At 42.9% G+C, this 20,474-nt stretch overlaps 1 protein-coding gene across 1 annotated transcript in view; it reads right to left on the bottom strand.

The window, feature by feature from the left end:
- Positions 1-20,474, bottom strand: part of ANKFY1 (ankyrin repeat and FYVE domain containing 1) — a 1,799,901-nt gene that overhangs the window by 1,137,177 nt on the left and 642,250 nt on the right. The window contains exon 15 of the mRNA XM_044082101.1: positions 16,918-17,015. Within this exon, the coding sequence (XP_043938036.1) occupies positions 16,918-17,015 (98 nt within the window). The remainder of the gene's footprint in view (positions 1-16,917; positions 17,016-20,474) is intronic.

The following is a 20,474-nucleotide window of genomic DNA, read 5'->3' as shown; positions in this document are numbered from 1 at the left end:
GGTACTTCAACATGTGAAAAGTACAGTTGTGTACCTACCATAAATGTAGATGTTCGAGTGTATTCACTGTTGCTGTCATTACACTTGAGTTATCCTGCTGGCAGGCGACCCGCAGTCGGCCCGAGTTCCAAAGTCTAGGTCCGGCGTCAGTTGCTGTCGCTTCTTCCCTGACGTCAGTGCACCAGGGGTATAAAAAATGCAACCGACGCCATTTTCTTCAGTTTTTCTTGCCTCAGATGTCAGGTGCCCCCAAAAAGGAAGGCTGGAAAAAATTATGTCAAAAAACATGCATGTACCAAAATAACATTTCCTTCATCTACAAGCAAAGACATCACATAGGTTGTAGGGAGTTGAGAAGTACAAAAAGGACCCAGCAATGAGAAAGGGGGATGGTGGGTGGGTAACCTGGACTGCAACAGTGAATACACTCTAACATCTACATTTATGGTAGGTACACAACTGTACTATGTTCATCGTGTTTCACTGTTGCAATCATTACACGTGGGTTGAATCCCAAAGTGGGGGTTGGGTGGCTGGGTCTAAACAGAATTAGGAGAGGCTACCAGGCCCTGCAGAACTGCAGTGGCAAAGCCTGCTCTGGATTTAGATTAGAGAGGTAAGTGGTAGTGCTTAGTGAAAGTGTGCACTGAACTCCAGGTTGTAGCTTCTAAAACGTCTTTGGTTGGTACACCTCTGAGAAAGGCTGCTGAAGTGGCTGCTGCTCTGGTACAATATGGGCTTACGCCCTTAGGCACTGATTTGCCATGTTGTGCATAGCAGAAGCGAATGCAGTGTCCTATCCATTATGAAATTGTCTGTTTTGTGATGGGCTTTCCTTGTGATCCTGCAGCATAAGCTACAAACAGTTGCTCAGTTTTTCCTGAAAGTTTTTGTTTTGTCCAAGTAGAATCGTAGCTGTCTGTGTATATCCAAAGTATGTAGAAGTCTCTCCCCTTTATTCTGGGGATTTGGATAGAAAGTTGGCAAATGAATGGTTTGGTTAAGAGCAACACTGGAAACCACCTTTGGCATAAATGTTGGGTTCGTCCCTAGAGAGACCCTGTCCTGATGAAAAATTATGAAAGGTTCCACTACCATTAATGCCTGTAACTCTGAGACTCTTCTTGCTGAAGTTATTGCTAGGAGCAAAGCAGTTTTCCATAAGAATTTTATATCAGCTGTGTTGGCTGGCTCAAAAGGAGGCAGTGTGAGCTTTTCTAATAAAAATTGAGGTCCCAAGTAGGTATTGGTGCTCTCCTTGGGGGTCTTATGTTTCTTGCCCCTCTGAGGTACTGCCTTAGCAGTGGATGTGAAAAAAATTGGAGGTTCCGTATTGTAATGAGCTGAAATGGCAGAGGCATGGATTTTAACAGATGAAAAGGATAGGCCTTTGTCCAGCATCTCAGTTAGGTATTGTAAAATCTGAGGTATATTTGGAACAAGCGGTTCGAGTCATTGTGCCTGGTTCCAAGCACAGAATCTCTTCCATTTTTCTGCATAAGATTTCCTGGTGCTGGGCCTTCTGGCGTCTAGAATGACATCCATAACAGCTTTAGAGAGAGATGTGGTCTGAGTGGCTAAATTATCTGCCATGCAGCCAGATTTAAGGTTCTGAGTTGACTGTGTAGAATCGGATTGTTTTGTTGAGTCAGAAGATGAGGAATTTGAGGTAAAGGCCAGGCTGGTCCTCGAGACAAGCTCTTTAGGATTGGGTACCAGTGCTGGCGTGGCCAGTCTGGGGCAATCAGAATCATTTTTGGCTTCTCGTCTGGCTTTTAGGAGTACCATGGGAAGAAGAGGCAGTGGAGGGAAGGCATAAACTGTCAGGGTTTTCCAGCTGAATGAAAGAGCATCCACTTTCCATGCTTGTGAGGGATAAGTTCTTGTGCAGAATTTCTGTAGTTGGCAGTTGTGAGGGGAAGCAAAAAGATCCATATCCGGGCATCCCCATGTCCTTGTTATCATGCTGAAAACCTGTGGATTTAGTTTCCATTTGTGCGGATCCATGAGATTTCTGCTTAGTTCGTCTGCCAGTGTATTTTTCTTTCCTGGCAAGAATTGTGCCTGCAGATGTACTTGATAGGTCAGTGCTGTGCTCCACAGAGTCATGGCTTGCCTGCAGAGGGGGTAGGAATGTGTGCCCCCTGGCTTATGTACCACATTACTGTGGTGTTGTCCGCCTTTAGTAGTAGTTGTCCTGGATGTAGTAGATCATTGAAGGCTGTCAGGGCATTCTGTACAGCTAGCATCTCTTTTTGATTGATGTGAAGATGCATTTGTTCCTTGGGCCACGTGCCCTGAATACATTTTCCTGCCATATGTGCCCCCCAGGGATAATCCGATGCATCCGTTGTTATTGTCTGCCTGGCAGTGGGTAAGGTAAAGGGCTGTCCTTGTTGCGGTGACAGGCCCTGGACCACCTTCGAACCTCCTGTTGTAGACAGAGAATTATAGTCACTATTGTTTCCAGGCTGTGGCAATGCTGAGTCCAAACACTTTTTAGGTACCATTGTAGTTTCCTCGTATGCAGTCTTGCATATGGAATGAGTAGAATGCAAGAAGCCATGAAGCCCAGGGCCTGCAGAATTTTTCTTGCAGGGAGCTGGGTCTTTGTTGCCATCATTTGAAAGTAATGAGTCAGTTACCTTTGTTTGTCTGGCGTGAGATGAGCCATTTGGGCAGTTGTATTTAAGCTTGCACCCAGGGATATTATCTCTTGAGACGGCACTAGTTTTGATTTCTTTTCGTTTACTGTGTACCCTAGGCAATTTAATAATCTTTTTACAAATGCCAGATGCTTTAGTAGAATGTCCTTGCTCTCTGCTTGAATAAGGCAGTCGTCCAAGTAGGGATATATCTGAATTCCTCTTTGTCTGCAAAATGCAATTACTGGTGCTAGGCATTTTGTGAAGACCCTGGGCGCAGTAGATAAGCCAAAGGGCAGTGGGGAGAATTGTTAATGCATTGAGCCAGCTATGAATCTGAGGTATCTTCTGCAAGATTGTCTGATTGGGCAGTGGGGAGAATTGTTAATGCATTGAGCCAGCTATGAATCTGAGGTATCTTCTGCAAGATTGTCTGATTGAGACATGAAGGTATGCCTCTGAGGTCCAAAGTAACTAGCCAAGCCTTCTTGCCAAGCATGGGTAGAAGTTGCTGCAGTGTTAACATTTTGAATTCTGGAACATCCAGGAAAGGATTTAGGATTGAGAAGTGCAGTATTGGTCTCCATGCTTTGTCCTTTCTGGGAACCAGGAAGAGTCTTGAGTAAAATCCTTGTCCCTGTTCTTGTTGTGGTACTCTCTGAATAGCTCCCATGTCCATGAGAGCAGCAATTTCCTTTTGTGCCTCTGCCCATCGGTTTTGTGGCAGGTCCGGGATACCTTTTGATTTTGGAAGAGTGTGAAAGTCGAACCTGTAACCCTGAGGGACTATATTCAGTACCCATTTGCCCTGGGTGATTATGTGCCAATTTTGTGCGAAAAGTGCTAGCTTTCCCCCTAGGGGTGCTGCCAAAAGTTAAGTGCTTGGCTTTTGTAGAGGAAAGTCATTGGGACTGTTTCCTATAAGGTTGCGATTTGTCTTCTCCTCCTTTAGGGGCAGAAGCACCCCCATTGTTTGGGTCTGTAGGAGCCTTGTGGCTGAGATCTGCCTCTTGGGCGTCTGTATCTGCCTCTTTGTGGCCTGTCTGACACCTGAAAGGACCAATTTTTTGAAGGCCAGTTTCTACTAAACCTAGGTGGTTGAACCTGTAAGAAATCCTTTACTGTCTGCATAGATTTTGCTTTAACTCCATTTTCTTTAACACCTCTTCTGCCTTAATATCAAACAAAATATCATGTTGTAATGGAGCATCCAATAATTTTACTTTAACATGTTCAGGTAAACTTTGTTCTTTCAACCAAGCATGCATTCAAATGACAGAGCCTGTAACTGCACCTCTGCAAGAAGCCTCTAATGAATCAAAACCACACTGCAGAGTATGCTTTCCCACTTGTTCATCTGTATGCAATAATTTCTGCATTTCCTTATTGCCAGGATTCTGTGAATTAGTAAGCATTTTCTGTTTTAACAAAGACAAGAGGTACTGCTGATATTTAAGCATGTGAAACTGGCAGTTTAAAGCCCTTACAGCTAAAGTAGCAGAAGTGTAAACTTTTTTCCCCATCTATCCAGAGCTCTAGAATCCCTATCAGAGGGAACAGGGTTTTTAGCAGTGGAAGCCTTAACCCCTTTGGAACCCTGAGAAATTGTTTCAGGGTCAGCAGCAGGGTTTTTATAAAGACATTTATAAGAGTCAGGGACCCTGTAATACCTGTCTGGCTTGACTGGTGCAGGGGGTAAAGAATCAGGAGACAGACTGGATTCAGAGAAAACATCATCAACTATATCAAGCACAGGGGGGATAGGCAGGGGCCTGTGTTGAGGCAGTAAAAGAAAATCTGAGCCCTTTCTTGGACTCTGAATAATCCTGGCTCTCCCAGTGGAAATGTTCCCTCATGGTGTGCAGAGTTTCCCCAAAAGAGTAATCCTCAGGCGGAGAGGCTGAAGGTATAGATTCTTCAGCATCAGAGTCCTCATTGGGAGGAAGAGAATAGCCCTGATCTGAAGAGGAATCAGAGGATACAGAAACCTGGTCAGAGGAATCATAGTCAGTGTCTTGCCTAGGCCTTTTATCAGGAGGGGGATGGGAACCTCTGATCAAAGTAATTAAGTCTTCGGCCATTTTAAGCATCTGTTTCTTTGGCATGGTTGACTGTCCAGGAGAATGCTCTACTTGTTTCTTTGTCTTTAATGGTGTCTTTGACTGTACTTTGGCTGCTGCAGAAGATTTAATAACAAGCTGTGAAGGTCTGAAAATACCCTCAGAAGCCGATGCCTGCTCAGCGGCTCTGGACCCATCTGAGGGAATATTTTCCGTAGGCCCAATACCTTGAGTATCCAGAGGCCTAGTTGTCGCCAGGTGGGAGTCGGAAACAGCCTGTGGTGCAGAGGTAGCGGGTGTCAGGGGCTGCGAAAGCGCCTCACTGAACCGGCGACTGGCCTAGAGGAGGCTTCGTCATCGGTTTTGGACCTCAGATGCCTGTCCTTTTCCTTTTCTTTGCGTTTTTTATGAATTCCGGTCGTCAGCTGTTCCAACAGCATTATATAGTTAAACCTTCGGCCAAAGTAAAGAAATGCAAAATCAAATCGACGTTTAATAGTGCGTTTGTTGAATCTAGCACAAAACCGACAACTAGTAACGTCATGGTTAGGGCCTAGGCAAGGAATACAGTAAGAGTGAAATTCCTTATGAGGTATTTGCTTCCCACAAGAAATACACTTGTTAACTTTTACTGACATTGGTCTGGACCAAGAAAAAGTCTCCCCAACGGGGTACTTAGCTTTACTGAAAACTTCGGTTCTGAAACTCTATTTCGACAATCTCAGGAGTCGGCCAACGGACACTTGCGAACTGCTTCTGCTTCGGGCACCGTGCGGCAAGAAAGACTTAAGAAAATGGCGTCGGTTGCATCTTTTATACCCCCGGCGCACTGACGTCAGGGAAGAAGCAACAGCAACCGACACCGGACCTAGACTTTGGAACTCGGGCCGACTGCGGGTTGCCTGCCAGCAGGATAACCCAAGTGTAATGACTGCAACAGTGAAACACAGTGAACATCTGGTAATTCAATGCCCTGATGCCAAGAGTTGCAGAGGTATATACCTTCTTACCCCATCTGTCTAAAGCTCTGGAATCCCTGTCCGAAGGGGTAAGATTTTTGGCTGTAGTAGCCTTAATACGTTTAGGTCCCTGGGAAATGGTCTCTGGATCAGCAGTAGGATTCTTGAAGAGAAATTTGTGGGAATCAGGTACTCTGTAGTACCTGTCAGGTTTCCTAGGGTCCGGGAGTAATGTATCTGGAGTAAGACTGGATTCCATAAAAATATCATCTACAACATCCAGGACAGGGAGTATAGCTAGAGAGGCCTGTGCTGAGGCAACTCTAAAAATTCTCTGAGTCTCTTTTTGGACTGAGGATAGTCTTGGCATTCCCGGAGGAAATGCTCTCTTAAAGTATGCAAGGTTTCACCAAAAGCAAAATCCTCTGGAAGGGAGGCACAGAGGATGGATCTGAATCCTCATAGGCTGATAAGAGCATGTCCTAATAATCAGAAGGGTCAGAGTCATTGGACTCCTGGTCTGTAGAATCATTAAGAAACTCAAATCTTTGTCTTTTAGCAGGGGAAGGCTTGCTTCCCCTAATTAGGGTGATAAGGTCTTCAGCCATTCTAAGCACTTATTTTTGTGGCATGGGAACTTCAGCATGCACTTTGGTCGTCAGTTTTCTAGGCAAAGTGTGTACTCTGGGCCTAAGAAACTTGGTAGTTTTGGCTAAAAACGAAGAAGTCAGTTAGATCCGAACATCGGTAGGTCGAAATACACCCCCAGAAGCCAGTACCTGCACAGTGGCTCCAGACCCATCCAAGGTAAAGACATCCCCAGGTTCCATAGTCGAAGAAGCATCTTGCGGCATACCGGACTCCTAATGGGTCTCAGCAAAGGTCTGCGAATCCACAGAAGCAGGCATCAGGGGCTGCAAAGGCACCTCACTGAGTACTGGCGGACTGGCGACTAGCTTAATGGAAGCGTCGGTGGCAGTTTTGGACCTATGCAGTCAGTCTCTGTCTTTAGCTTTACGTTTTTTCTGAAGATCGGTAGTCAGATGGCTTACCGAAGCCATTTCGGAATACAGAGAACAAGAGCAAAAGAATTTAGCGAAAAATATAGCCCGACAATGAATGGTTCAGGCGTTAAACAAGGCACAAAACCAACAGCGAGGGACATCGTGGTCTGGACCTAAACAGGTGACACAGTAACAATGAAATTCTCTGTGAGGTATTTGCTTTCCACAGGCAAGACAATTGTTAACTTTTTCTGACATCGGTTAGAGCAAGAAAAAAGGGTCCCCAACGGGGTACTTAGCTTTAGAAGACTTCAGGATTACAAACTCGAAAACAAAAATTTAAGGTAGTGGCTGACCGGCACTTGCGAACTGCTTCTGCTTCGGGCTCCTCGGCAAGAAAGACTGATGTAATGGCGTCGGCTGCCTGTTTTATACCCTTGACCTGACTTCACGGAAGAAGCGACAGCATCTGACGCAGAAATACTAAGACTCTGGTATTCGGGCCGACTAAGGGCTACCTGCAGGCAGATAACCCAAGTGTAATGACTGCAACAGTGAAACACAAAAAACATCCATCGTCAAGTTTGTGCGGATCCTGCACCTCAGGAATAATAGAGCCTGGCTTGGTGAAAGGGCTGATTTTTTTTTAAATTTATTGAGAAACCCACGGCCTGCAGAAAGGGAATGGCCATGTTCAGATGCTGGGTTAACACATATGGACTGATGACCAGAAACAGCAGATTGTCCAAGTATGGGTAGACTTGTAGGTCTTTTAGTCTTCAACAGGCAATAGCTGGGGCCAGACACTTTGTGAATACCCTTGGAGCAGTAGAAAGGCCAAAGGACAAGGCAGTAAACTGAAAATGCAAGGAACCCACCAAGAAACGCAAAAACGTCCTGAAGTGTGGATGAATAGGGATATGCAGATAAGCATCCTTGAGATCCAGAGAAGCTAAGAAGGCTCGAGGAGGCACCAGGGGAAGGAGAGTAGGCAGGGATAGCATTCTGAAAGAAGGCACCACCAGGAAAGTGTTCAGTAGGGAAAGATGTAACATAGGCCTCCAAGGACTATCTTTCCTTGGAACCAGAAACATCCTGGAGTAAAATCCCCTCCTCTTTTGGTTTGGAGGGACAGACTGGATGATGCCTTGATAGGAAAGTTGAGCAAGAATCTAGAGAAGCAGATAAAGTTGATTGCAGGAAGGTTGAGGTATTCCCTCAAAGGGAGGAAGGGTCTCCCAAGTCATAAAATATCTGTTTTGGATAAATGAATCACCCAGGGGTCTCGAGTGATTTCCATCCAAGCAGAAAGGGAAAGAGAGGTGAAGACACAAGGGGATATGACTTGGAAGAGAGAGCAGAGTCACAGAGGACTTTGTCTAGGCTGAAAGGGCTGCTGAAAAGGGGCAGCAGGAGAAGTAATGGCCATAACCTGTGGATTCTCCTGAAAGACTTACGAGGACTAGTTCCAGAAGGAGCAGAAGTGGAGGAGCGAGCAGGTTTCCTGACAAAGGGCGTCTTGGCTGGGAAGTTCCTATGAAATTTTGGAACTGGTGAAACAAGCAGGTGTTTCAAATCCTGAAGCTTTTTGTCTTTTTTTCCTGCAGTGATTTAAACAATTCTGCAGCTGCTTTGTCAAAAAGGGAGGAATTATCAAGGAGAGTATCAAGCAATTTTGTTTTTATATCATCAGGGAGTGCCTGGAGCTGTAACCAGGAATACTTTCGGAGAACAAAAGCAGAAGCTGCTGCTCTGGAAGAGGCCTCAACTGTATCATAACTACACTTGATTGAGTGTCTAACTACCTGGGAGGAGGCTGATAGAAGTGACAAGGCCAAAGATTTAGTCTCAGAGTCAAGCAATGGGGAAAGAGCCTCAGTAGCCTGAGTGAGGAAAAGCATACCTAGACATGCGTGTCTGATAATTTAAAGTCCTGATACGCAAGGTGGAACAGGTATAAACCTTTTTACCCAATATTTCCAAGATTTTTCTTTCCTTGTCAGAAGGAAGCTATGTGGTAGAGAGCAACCACTGTGAAGATTTACCAAAAGTAATAGAAACCACTGCTGGGTCAGCTGAGGGGCATTTAAAAAGAAACTTGAAGTCTTCAGGGACCTTATAAAAATGATAAGTTCTTTTAGGTGCAGGGGCCTGTGAGCTCGGGTCTTAGATGCTGCCTTAAAGACAGTAAATAAGGCTGACAAGCCTGGTGGAACTGCTGAAGGCACAGGAGCTTCCAGCTGGAGTAATTCATAATCTCTTTTGTCCTCTTGAGATTTGAAAATAATCCCACAAAGTATTTCCTCATTTTATTAATAGCTTCCCCAAAGGAAAGCTCTTCAACAGGAGAGTCACCCCCACTGGACTCTTCCTCCGGGGAAGCATATTCTAGTGGAGATGGGATGTGGGTGCAATATGCTAAGGAATCTTCACCTGAGGAGAACTCCTTAGAATCCGTGTCATGAATATGCAATTCCCCAGGCTGCCCTGAAGAAAGCCCCTGGGACACCGACGGTAGTACCGGGGAAGAGGAAAAGACTGGGCTTGCTACAGGAGAAGCTGGAGCCATAGGCCTCAGAGCTTTAATGAGACCATTTGAAAAAAGCTCCCAATCCAATGTATGGATAGGAGGAGCAGGAACATGTCTAGTTTTTTTGTTTCTTTTTAACATGTTTCTCCTATTGGGGAGAAATTGTGGACATAAGCCTAACCTCTAACTCTATAGACAAAGAAGCTGGAACAGTCCCAGAGTCTTCTGCAATAATGAGCCATGGTTCCCCCAAGTCATCCGAACCAGGTGTCTGCATAGCCTCAGATGTGCTAGGATCCACACTTCTGATGGCTTCTATACCAGTACCAACAGAGGGAGGGGACCCTACCTCTAGTCGCACCACCAGGTTTTCATCACCTCAAGGGGTACCATCAGATGGAGTAGGTGCAGGTAAAGAGGATTAAGGCCTGGCCTTGCTGAGCTTCCTCTTAACAGACGGCTCAGAAGCACTCACGGAACCTTCCATCGCATCCCTAGCCAAACACTGAGTCATTGGTTTTCCAAGTATAGATTCAAGGCCGACAGATGACTGCGCAAAATTTTAGGAACAAAGGCCTGACAAACAGAGCAGGCCCGGTGGTCGTGATTAGGCCCTAAACAAAACAAGCAAAGCTCGTGGCCATCTATGTGGAATTTGCCTTCCACACCTACACTTGCCCTTTCTGGATGACATTAACAAAAACAAAAGGCAGTAGCAATATGTTAAATCCCTTATGGGGAACTTATCTGAAGCGGAAGATGACACTAACTGTATCCAATGGCAGACTGAATGTATAAGTCAACCTTTCCGAATGGCGGTGAAAAAGTTCTGAAGACTGTACTTGCAGACGTCCCTTTTATGGTTGACACTGTCTGTGCCTTTGTGCAACATCCCACATACAGGCAGTGGCTCTAAGCTTTTGTATACAGGCTGAATGTCGGTTCGATTGGCAGAATACAACCCATATATAAAGAATACTGCAACATTGAATAGAAAGATATCAGTGGAATATCAATAGATAATTTCAGATTTGATCTGAATATCATGTTGGGAAGGAAAGACGAGTTAGGACTTGATGCCCTATCTTTGTGGAAAAGCAAATAAGGGAGTTTACAGGAAAGCTTTTGGCTGAAGTGACTGCAACTAGAATTTTGTTTTCCACAAAAGAAAGTTGAAATCCACTGAAGCTGCTGGCTCAAAAAGGGGTTGAGTCAAGGCTTGAAGTAAAATAGTAATATGTCAAAGCAGGCACCTGGGTTCCTAACTGATGACCTTAGAAGGAAGGTTCCCTTAATGAATGCTTTAGAAATCTTGAAAGACACTATAGCAGTATCACTTTGTCCAATGTGAAAATTAGAGATATCTGCCTTTTGCACTTTGATGGTTGAAAAACTGGAATGACTGTTGAAGAGTTCTGACAAAAATTCCAAAACAGAGGAAATAGGTGCTGAGAAGCAATCCAAGCCATTTAATAAGGCCCATATGGAAAACTTTTGCCATTTACTATAGTATATCTTCTTGGTGGACTGTTTTCTGAGAGGCTGAAATAATATACATGACCAATGCAGGTAGCCTGGCATCTCTGGCTATAGTCAGAATTGGACAAACCAAGTTGCCAATTTCATAGATTTCTGGTCTGCAGGAGGCAGTCCAGATGGGTGACCAAAATTTGGATACTGATACTACTTTCATGGAGTATGTACTCGAAGCCACAGAAATTGGAATCAAACTTGCTGGGGCCAAAAGGGAGCAATGACTCACTTTGGTATTGCATCTTCTAGTTTTCTGAATAAACTCAGTTATAAGGGGGATAGGAGGAAAGGCATATTAGGAGACCTGGGGACCAACTGTGGACAACAGCATCCTTCAGTGACTGTTCCTGTGGAGGGTAAGGGCAAAGCAACTGCTGCATTTGTTGTCTGGGTATGAAGTGAAGAGGTCACAGCAAAGTTGGTCCCTGTGGGCTGAATATTTGTGTTGCCACTGATTGCATGAGAGACCACTCATGAGGCATCGAATAGTTCTGCTCAGTTTGCCCACTAATATACTGGATGTCCTCAGGATATGCGCTGCTGTCAGAAGTCGATGCAAAGACATTGCCCACTGCCACACTCTCATGGTTTCCTGAGGAAAGAGGATATCAGGTTCCACCCCCCCCCTTTGCTGATATACCAGACCACGATCATGTTTTCTGACTGTACAGAAATCACACCTTTGGGGAGGAAGCCCTGAAAAGCCTGCAATGCTATTAGGACTGCTCTCATCTCCAAGACACTGATGTGAAGATTGGCCTCCAGATGTGACCAGGAACCCTGGAATGTCCTCACCTGGAAATAACATCCCCCCCCAATCCCAAAAGGGAGGCATCCATGGTCACTGTCACTACTGACTGTCGGGCAAAACGGAGAGCCGCTTGTAACTGATGAGGAAGTTAGCCACCACCTGATGTGATCCTTACAAATCTGAGTGATATGATAATTGGCATGCAGTGGATATGTGCTTGGGCCCATTGCATAGAAAGAGTCCACTGAAGTACCTTCATATAGTATACTAGTCTAACGGTTGAAACCATTAAACCTAGTAGTCGGAGAATTAGTCTTACTTGTGGGGATTAGTCGGAGAAAGTACCCTGGAGATTGATAACTTGGCTATTTGAAAGGATGTGTCTAGTTATCCTCCTACGAATTATATTTGTTGGGTTGGGAGGAGCAGAGTCGGACTGATTGACCATAATACCCAGGTTCAGCGTTAAGTGGAGCAGAAGGTCCCACTGTTGGTCGAAGCTGTGAGGAGGCAATCATCTAAATATGGAAAAACCTGGATCACTAAGGAAGTGAAGGTGTGCTGCCACTATTGCCTTAACTTTGGTAAGCACACTGGGGGCTATGGTGAGACTGATGGGCAGTGCTCTGAACTGATTGTGAATGGCTCCCAGACGGAATGGAGAAATCTCCTAGACTGTGGCTCTATCTTTGACAACAGACAGCCGGGAGATCCATACAGCACCATCCAATAGTCTTTCCTCAAAACAGGTATTATGGACTGTAATGTGACCATCTGGAATTTTGTCCGTTTCACAAATGAAATGACTCCGATCCAAACTTGGTCTGAGGTCTCCCTTTATCTCGGGTAGTAAAAAGAACTTGGGAGTAGACGCCAAACTCTTTACTGGTCCTGGGGACCTGTTAAATGGCTTTACGTGGCTTGGAAACTTCTGCTGATTCCCAATGACTGGGTAGGACAGCAGGAACCCCTCTCTTTTTTGTTGGTTGATAAGAAAATGGAATTGAATAGCCTCTGGTTTTTATCCTCAGCACCCATGTGATGTTCTGCCAGACTTGCGGGTTCAGGGAAAGTGCCCCCAACTACCTCCAGTGAACAGCAGTCAGGCAACCTTTCAGGAATGCTGGTAGAGTTTTTTTGGTAAACTGACTGTGAAAACTCTGATTATGCAGTCTGGCTCTGCTTCTGGGGTGATGTCCATTTGAGTTACCTATTCATCTGCCATGAGGAGATCTATCTGCAGGAGGCCTGTGGTAATAACCCTGCGATTTTCTGAACCAAATTTTCTTGCCACTCCTCTCATTCATGGAAAAGGTCCCTTGGGGAGAGAAGAATAGACTCCTACTGCAGAGAAGGCTTCCCCTTCCTGTTGACACTAGGTCAGCGTATCTTTCACTTTTGATCCAAAGACCTTGGCACCATAAAAATCCACTGCCAATCATTAGCTAACCAGAGTTCCGCTGTGGTGACCCCTAACTGGGAAAAGCCGAAAGAAAATGTGTAATCATCAAAGGGGGGGTTAACAAAGCCATCTTGAAGCTTTCCATGAAATCGCAAAAATGCATCTAGTAAATCGGGTGCACAGTGATGCTGGTGCCCGCTGCCCCGGCTGGACCATCAGCTGGACTGGACAATAAACTCATGGAGACATACTGAAGGGTAGATATCCGAGAGTCCATGGTCTTTTGAACATCCGCAGGCAGGTAACCAGAGAGTGACTTGAGCTCTTTTTCTTTTTCAGGAACGAGTAATGTGGGCTGTATAGTTCAGCTCTCAGAGTGCAAATGTTGTTGAAGCACATGTCCATTTCCCAAACCTGTCCAATGCCCAAAATTCTCTATTAGGGGGATGATTAGATTAACTTTCTTCATACAGCTCCTTCTTTATGGCCACCGCTACTGGTGGACCCTTGCTCCAGTGTTTGTCCTTGGGGGGTTTCCAATATCCCATTAGGTTACTTTGGGACAGGTTCCACCACATCAGAGTCCTTACATGTCCATTGGACTTACTAGGTCTATCAAAGGGTCTATGGGTGGTATGACCCAAGATGCAAATGAGCCAGTACTCAAAAGCTTCAAGGAATACAGACTTGTCTGGTGATAGGTCATCCATGAACCAAACACCCCCTTGCTGCTTCATCAATTTGAGGATCTCAATCCCAAACAGAAAAGCATAGGTGCACCAAAATGACTAAATCAACTAGGAACCAATGCATCTGAAAATACTGATTCCAATACACAGGGCCTGTCTGAAAGGTTTGACTGCAATATGTTGTTCTAATGAAGTCCTGTTTGCATTGTACTTGGGATGAAAAGGATGTCAAGCTTCAACAGACCATTTTTGCTGACAATTATATTTGGTTTATTTAATAAATTGGTAGATTTTACACCCTGTAGTCCGGTGTCCTTCTACCGTATCCTTGCATTGTTGTAATGGTTCTTAATTTGAGGATGTCACCAAAGGTGCTGTCCTCCAAGGGGATCTAATGAAGCCCTCACCCTTGTCCAAATCCATATCTTCTGTGGCTTGCTCTGTAGCAGAAGACAAGTGCTCCATTTAATGTGGCCCTCTGTTAAGGGATGCTCAGAAAGATCTGAATTGGATTGGGAGCTTATATAGCAAAAGGCCTCTGAAGCCACAGGTACTGACTGCCCCTGCTCAATGAGAATGAGTAAAAAGAGAAACAGTATCCCCTTGAGGCTGAGTTTGAACTGAGCTCAAGGAAAACACCTCAAATGGTGCCAAGGGAAGTTTCCATCCAACAGTGGAGCAGTAAACTCCCCAGCCTCGATCAGCCTTAACCCTGAAGCTGACCTCAGACCAGAGCTGAGGAGAGCCAAGGGTCCATGAGAGAGGGATGGCTCTGAGAATTTCAGAGTCTAGCCTTGTCCCCAAGCCCCAATGTTGACACTTCAGCTCTGAGACCTTTCACGATCAGAGATCCTCAGAGTCGAGAGAGTTAGGAATATTGCCACAGTCAAAGTCACTTGGGTTGTAAGTTCTGGCAAAGGTGCACTGTTAGAGCTTGGATCCATGGAAACTGGTTCCAAAGAGCAGGCCGGTATCAGAGATAACATGGGATGGGTGGGGTGGGGGTGGGGGTTGTTGGACCTATACCAGGTACGTTTGAAGTGGACGGCACTGAGAGAATCCCAAGCTGAACCTGTGACCTCAAATGTCCTAATCACTCTGCTGACTTTGAACTCTGCAGGGCTTCTAGATGACTGAGGCAACCTTGTGGACGATGCTACAGAAGGCAGTTGAAAAACCCTTTCTTTTGTAAAGCAAGTGAATGCAACCTAGGGTTTACTAGATCCAGTGAGAAACGGAGACAAGGTAAAGAAGGCTGAATCTAAGGGGTCTGTGGATCTAATTCCGAGGCATCTTCAAATCCAGACAGAGAAACTAGTGAATCCAGGGACCGTTTTCATGGTTTGTCTTATCTCTTAGAATCTGCTTTTTACTTTAGGCTTGTTTCTCAGTCTTTCTCCTTTGGCTTCAGCTTGTCCATTTTTCTTGCTGGAGACTCTAAGGAAGTAGAAGTTAAGGGAAGGTGGCATAATGATTACGGTGCTTACCTCAGAAAAACAAGGTGCAGGGTTGGATTCTCACAGGTGATAATTGGCTAGGCTTAAAATGGTCCATGAGGGAAGTTAGCCTAGTAATAATCTATGAATCTAAGAGAAGAGCCTGTATGAGAGTGAATAAGAATTTTTAGAATAGTTTTTCTTTCCTAGTTTGAATGGCTCTAGAACCAAAAGCAGCACTGGCTTCACAATCTATTTCCAAGTGGGCAGCACCCAGGCAATAGAGACACACAGTGTGGGCCCTGCAGCAGGATCTTATGCCCACAGGCTGTACACCTTTTAAACCCTTGAACTTTATCTGACATACTAATAAACAGGACCACTAATAGAAACCCTCTATAAATACTGTGGAACTAACAACAATAACAAAACACTACAAAAAATAAAGCTAATAATTATGATCTAAACTGCTGTCCTAAACTAGAGAAAGCACATGCATGCTATGTAAACTATTAATACTATGCAACAATCAATAAGCTGAAAAGTAATAATCTAAAGGGGAGGGGTAAGAGAGAAGTTATTAATAGCTATATAAACTAGGAAACTAACAATAACGCTAATAATAGTACTAACAATATGAATAAGCAGCAGCATATCATGAGAAGAGCAGCTTTCAGATACACACATGAATTCTTCAGGTGACGAAGGAAACCTGAGATAACTTAGTGGAGAGGAAGGACTTGTGGGAAGGGGAGAAGTCAGAGCCTTGGGTATACAGCTTTAGAATAAGGCGCCTATGTCAGATCCAATCAGATAAGACAACCTAAAGGTTGACTTGGACAAAAAAATATTGGATCAAACAATTATTGCAATCAATGAAATAATACAGGTTATAATTTTATGTGATTTACAAGAAAATGACTCTATATAACAGCAAACAATGAATGCACAAAGAAACATCTGTTTTAATGCAAATGATGTACATTTGTTTACTAAAAATTTAAACTGTAACCAACTTCAAGTGAAGAGTCATTTAATTAATGAAAACTGACACATGCTGAGGTTAATAAGACAAGCATCATCATCAATACCTTCACAGTATGCTCAGTGTCCAAACAATGACTTAACTGTTGACAGAACACAACTTTATTCAGAATGGCTAAAAACACAGACATTTATCTGTGCATCAGTTACAAGCTGGATAAAGGTCTCCAGAACAGTCTTCCTGTTGCTCCTAAGTGCAAAGAATGTGAAGCCCATTCTGTGTAAAGATTTCACAATTTCTGACAGAATATATGAATGATGTTATCCCAGTCTATCTAACCACAATTAAGTAGACAAAAAGTTCTCTAAAAAGGCAAAGGACAAAAAGCTAATTTTTATGAGGCCCCTGCCCTGACAGCCTTACAATATTCATCAGTCTTGAGAATGAGATATCTGCAAGGCAAAGAAAGCAAAATTCCAACCAAAGAAATGTGTGATGAAAACTTTTATTTGTGACACCAAAAGTAAACTTTTCTGACATGTTAGTTGGCAGTGGATTTGTTCTCTGAGTCCAACAGTAGTGATACACCTATTGATCACTATGTCACAATGTGCCCTGGTACTAAGCACTTCACTGAGAGGCAGAATAAAATCAACCATTACTGTGCATTTTTATTATTACTTGCTAAGCACTGGTAAAGTTACAATCCTCCTCACCCACCCCACCTGCCACTTCCATATTGTTGAAACCCCCATATTTTGTTTTTGTCATGGTAAAAGGCTAAGAAAGCTTGAATGCATTACACAACCAAAATATGTTCTACAGAAGAGAACCAGTATACTTCAAAGGTCCGAAAACTCTGACTTTTGCATAAACTTCTACTGTTACATTAACAATTCTTATTGTCCTTTTCTGGCTCTTACCCATTTATTCGTGTGGTTGACCTTTGCCCCATGTGTTGTCAAAAAAAGTGCTGCTGCTTCACTGTGTGCTTCTGCTGCCCTCTGTAGTAGACAGTTCCCTGAGGAGAAATGGGAACACTGTGAAGTCAACAATTTAACAGCAGTGAGCTAACAGTGACAATGTGTTCTTGCTACTAACACTGAACAATACAAAGTACTGTTACACCCACCAACAAAGATGGGACTGAGGGCAGTCACTGGGATAGAAACTCCAAGCTTAGAACTTCCAGCTTTAAATCTAAACTGCACATTTCTCACCTGAAGTAAACTTGTGACAACACACAGGTCATTCAGCTTCAGGACATCTACAGTGGCAGAACTAGACTAAAAGATCAACCAAGAGCAGTACACCACAACTTGGAATGTGCAAACCTTTCAAATGCAACTGTTAACTTACCTTAAAAATCAAAAACCTGTGATCTTTAATGCAAGTAGATAGTAATGTTCCATCTGTTCTCATACAAGTTTAAGACAAATAAAAGGCCTATCCTTTTCTAAGTAAACGCACATCTTTGTTTCATGTGACTAAAAACTCAAACAGAAGTGAGACTGCTGACAAAAAATACCTTCTATTCTGTCACTAAAAAATAATCTTGCACAGATTTCTAAACACTCATTTTAATACTTTCAATTATACCAGCAACATTCAGCATAATTATTCGAATAATTTCAAAACTAAATAAATTCTTATGCTGTAAACCTAGAGGTAAGTCAACACAAAGCATATACAAGGTTAACTATAGTTTAATTAAAAAAAACTAGTTAGGCGCTTCCTAATGAGAAAAATCTGAAATAATTCATATTTACATTTTAAACATGGGAAAGAGCTTTAAAATGAGGTGAATGCTATGAATGAGAAAGCTGTTTAGCATACACGTTATGTTCACTTACATATTTGATAAACTAACAGGTGTTTTTCTCTGTATCAACTGATATCTATGAGGGGCCCCTTCTAGATGAGACCCACAACTAGATTCATCCTCTTCACCAATTACAATTCAGTCTTCTCAAAAGTTCTCTCACATTTGACGGCTTGTTTCATGCAGTGCCAGCAAATGCCACGATGATATGCACTTAAGTATATCAGGTGCACCCAGCTCCTAAGCCCACTACTTCACCCCCAACCACTAGTGAGCACATTTCCTGCAAAAGATATAACAGTTAAGATACAATGCCTATGCTGCTAACAAGTAATATGCAAGAACGTCCAAGGAACTTTTAACAAGTGAGGCTGGCTGGAGGGGGACTGTCCACACACAGTGGGATGTTAGGAAGAATATTCATGACCCACTAAGGGTGATATCCTCAAAGATCAACTAATAAGTACATATCTGTTACAGCTAACATCAGGGAAACAAGATCAGCCGATAAGGGCACAACTGTTATAGCAACATAAGGTGACTCTCCTTGGTAATCCTATGACTAAGCAGAATCTCTCACAGTAGTCCACTAGGGCAGAAGGCACCACAGAACTGCCCAGGGGGCAAGGATGAGAAGTTAGAATCTTGAAGTGGAGAATATGCCAAATGTAAACAGATTCCTGGAGCTGTGCTTAAAACAATAATGCCTGGAGAAGGTATGCAACAATGACAAAGTTGCTCTGGCTCACATGCTTGCAACCAAAACCTTCTTGCACTCATTACTGAAAGAAGCCACTCCTCTAGTAAACTGACTTTTCATTGCAGCATTTACAGTGACTAGTTATCCACCTAATGGCAAAAAAATGAAGCTCTCTGGCAGCTCACAAGTGTTTAGTCTTCTAAACTCATGCACTTGACTTAGGTAAAACCTGAGATGGCAGTGCACATGCAAAGTGTGAAAGCCTCACTTTGCCTTTGTTTTCCTGACAACGGAATCAAGGCATGAGTGGAACAGGACAGGGACAATTCAGAAATAAGTTCCAAAGAAACCACAGATTAGTCTTAAGAGATACCGTATTCTTACGAATAATCAAATATAGCTCAAAACTTATAATGTCCTTAAGCTGTGGATCATACAAGCAGATGTGATGACCACAAGAAAAGGTGTTTTGGCTTAAAAAACGGATGTGTAAACCTATCAAATTTAAATCCCATGGATTGCAATAGCTCTTCAAATGGGCAGAGATGCAGAATTCCTGACCAGCCAACGCTCCACAAGGACATGGCAGACAAATACCCGACAAACTCATTTTACCCTTGAAATAAGAGACCAAAAGCATTCAAAGTGCACAACACAGGTCAGGATAAGCTGGAAGCTAACCATATAGGATGGTGGCATAGGTATCAGTCCATCTCTCTAATAGAACTTCTTCCATTTGAAGGTTCTGGCCTGCTGAAAGTAAGGCTTTCTGGAAGTTGTAATCTCTTCCACCACCACTAGTAAAACATCCTGAAGAAATGGAGCAGCTACATCAGCAGACAGACCTTTACCTAGTCCATTACTCAACTATGAGGGATCCTTGATCTCTGAAATGAACGGTGGGATCAGCAGGATAGGAAGGAAGACATGCAGGAATCCCCCATGCCACAAAATGGAGACTGCACCCATTCCTTGCCTTGTGCACAAAGAACAAAAGAAGGAAATGCACTCTTCTTAGTTGTAAAAAGGCCAATTTCTGGTGATTCCCCACAACAAAAGACTCAGATCACACAAGGCTTCTGCTTATGAAACTTCAAGACAGAAAAACACATCTTAAGGATATTGTTGTGTTGGAAACATTTTTCTTCAAAGTTTACAGTCTGCAAGACAATAACAAGTATTATACTATATATATATATATATACACACACATATATATATATATATATATATATATATATATACACACACACACACATATATATATATATATATATATATATATATATATATATATATACACACACACAATATATATATACATATATACACACATACATACATATATATATTGTGATGTGTGTGTTATAACAACTTTTGAAACTAACTAAGAGTGAGTTGAACAAATACTTAATACCATTGTTTTTTTACGATGTTATTGTGTTTACTTTTAACTGATAGTTATATTTCCAATTAAACTAGAAGCTGGAAAAACATAGGACTGACCCTGTAATAGTAGTGGAACCATTGCTTATGTTCTATCACTGTTTAAGAACACACACATCACAATGACTATTGGTAAGAATTGAAAACATTTTCATTAGCCCTTGTATTAACATGAGGACATAATCATTGGTTAGAATTCTTCTTTTGTATTGTGAAAAGAAATCTTTGGCCATTGGCCACTAAACACATCATATGCAAATTAGGTATTCCTGTATACAGCATATATATAGAGCATGGCTATGTACTTTTTACAGTTCTGATGAAGTTCCTAGCAACAATAAAGGAATGAAAGCTTAGACAACAGTTCGGCCCTCAGCTGTGTTTTCTCCATTAAATAATTTTATTAGTTACAAAGTTTTAATTGTTTATTGGCATTATTCTGCTTTTTACAGTTTTTAGAAGCGGTTTTTAGTTTATATATATATATATAATAAAATTAAAATTTTATATAT

The sequence above is a fragment of the Protopterus annectens genome, chromosome 9.part0 (genome assembly GCF_019279795.1).
Source record: "Protopterus annectens isolate FY-2018-M chromosome 9.part0, PAN1.0, whole genome shotgun sequence".
In the NCBI taxonomy this organism is placed as follows: Eukaryota; Metazoa; Chordata; order Ceratodontiformes; family Protopteridae; genus Protopterus; species Protopterus annectens.
This window is presented reverse-complemented; position numbering and strand designations above follow the sequence as displayed.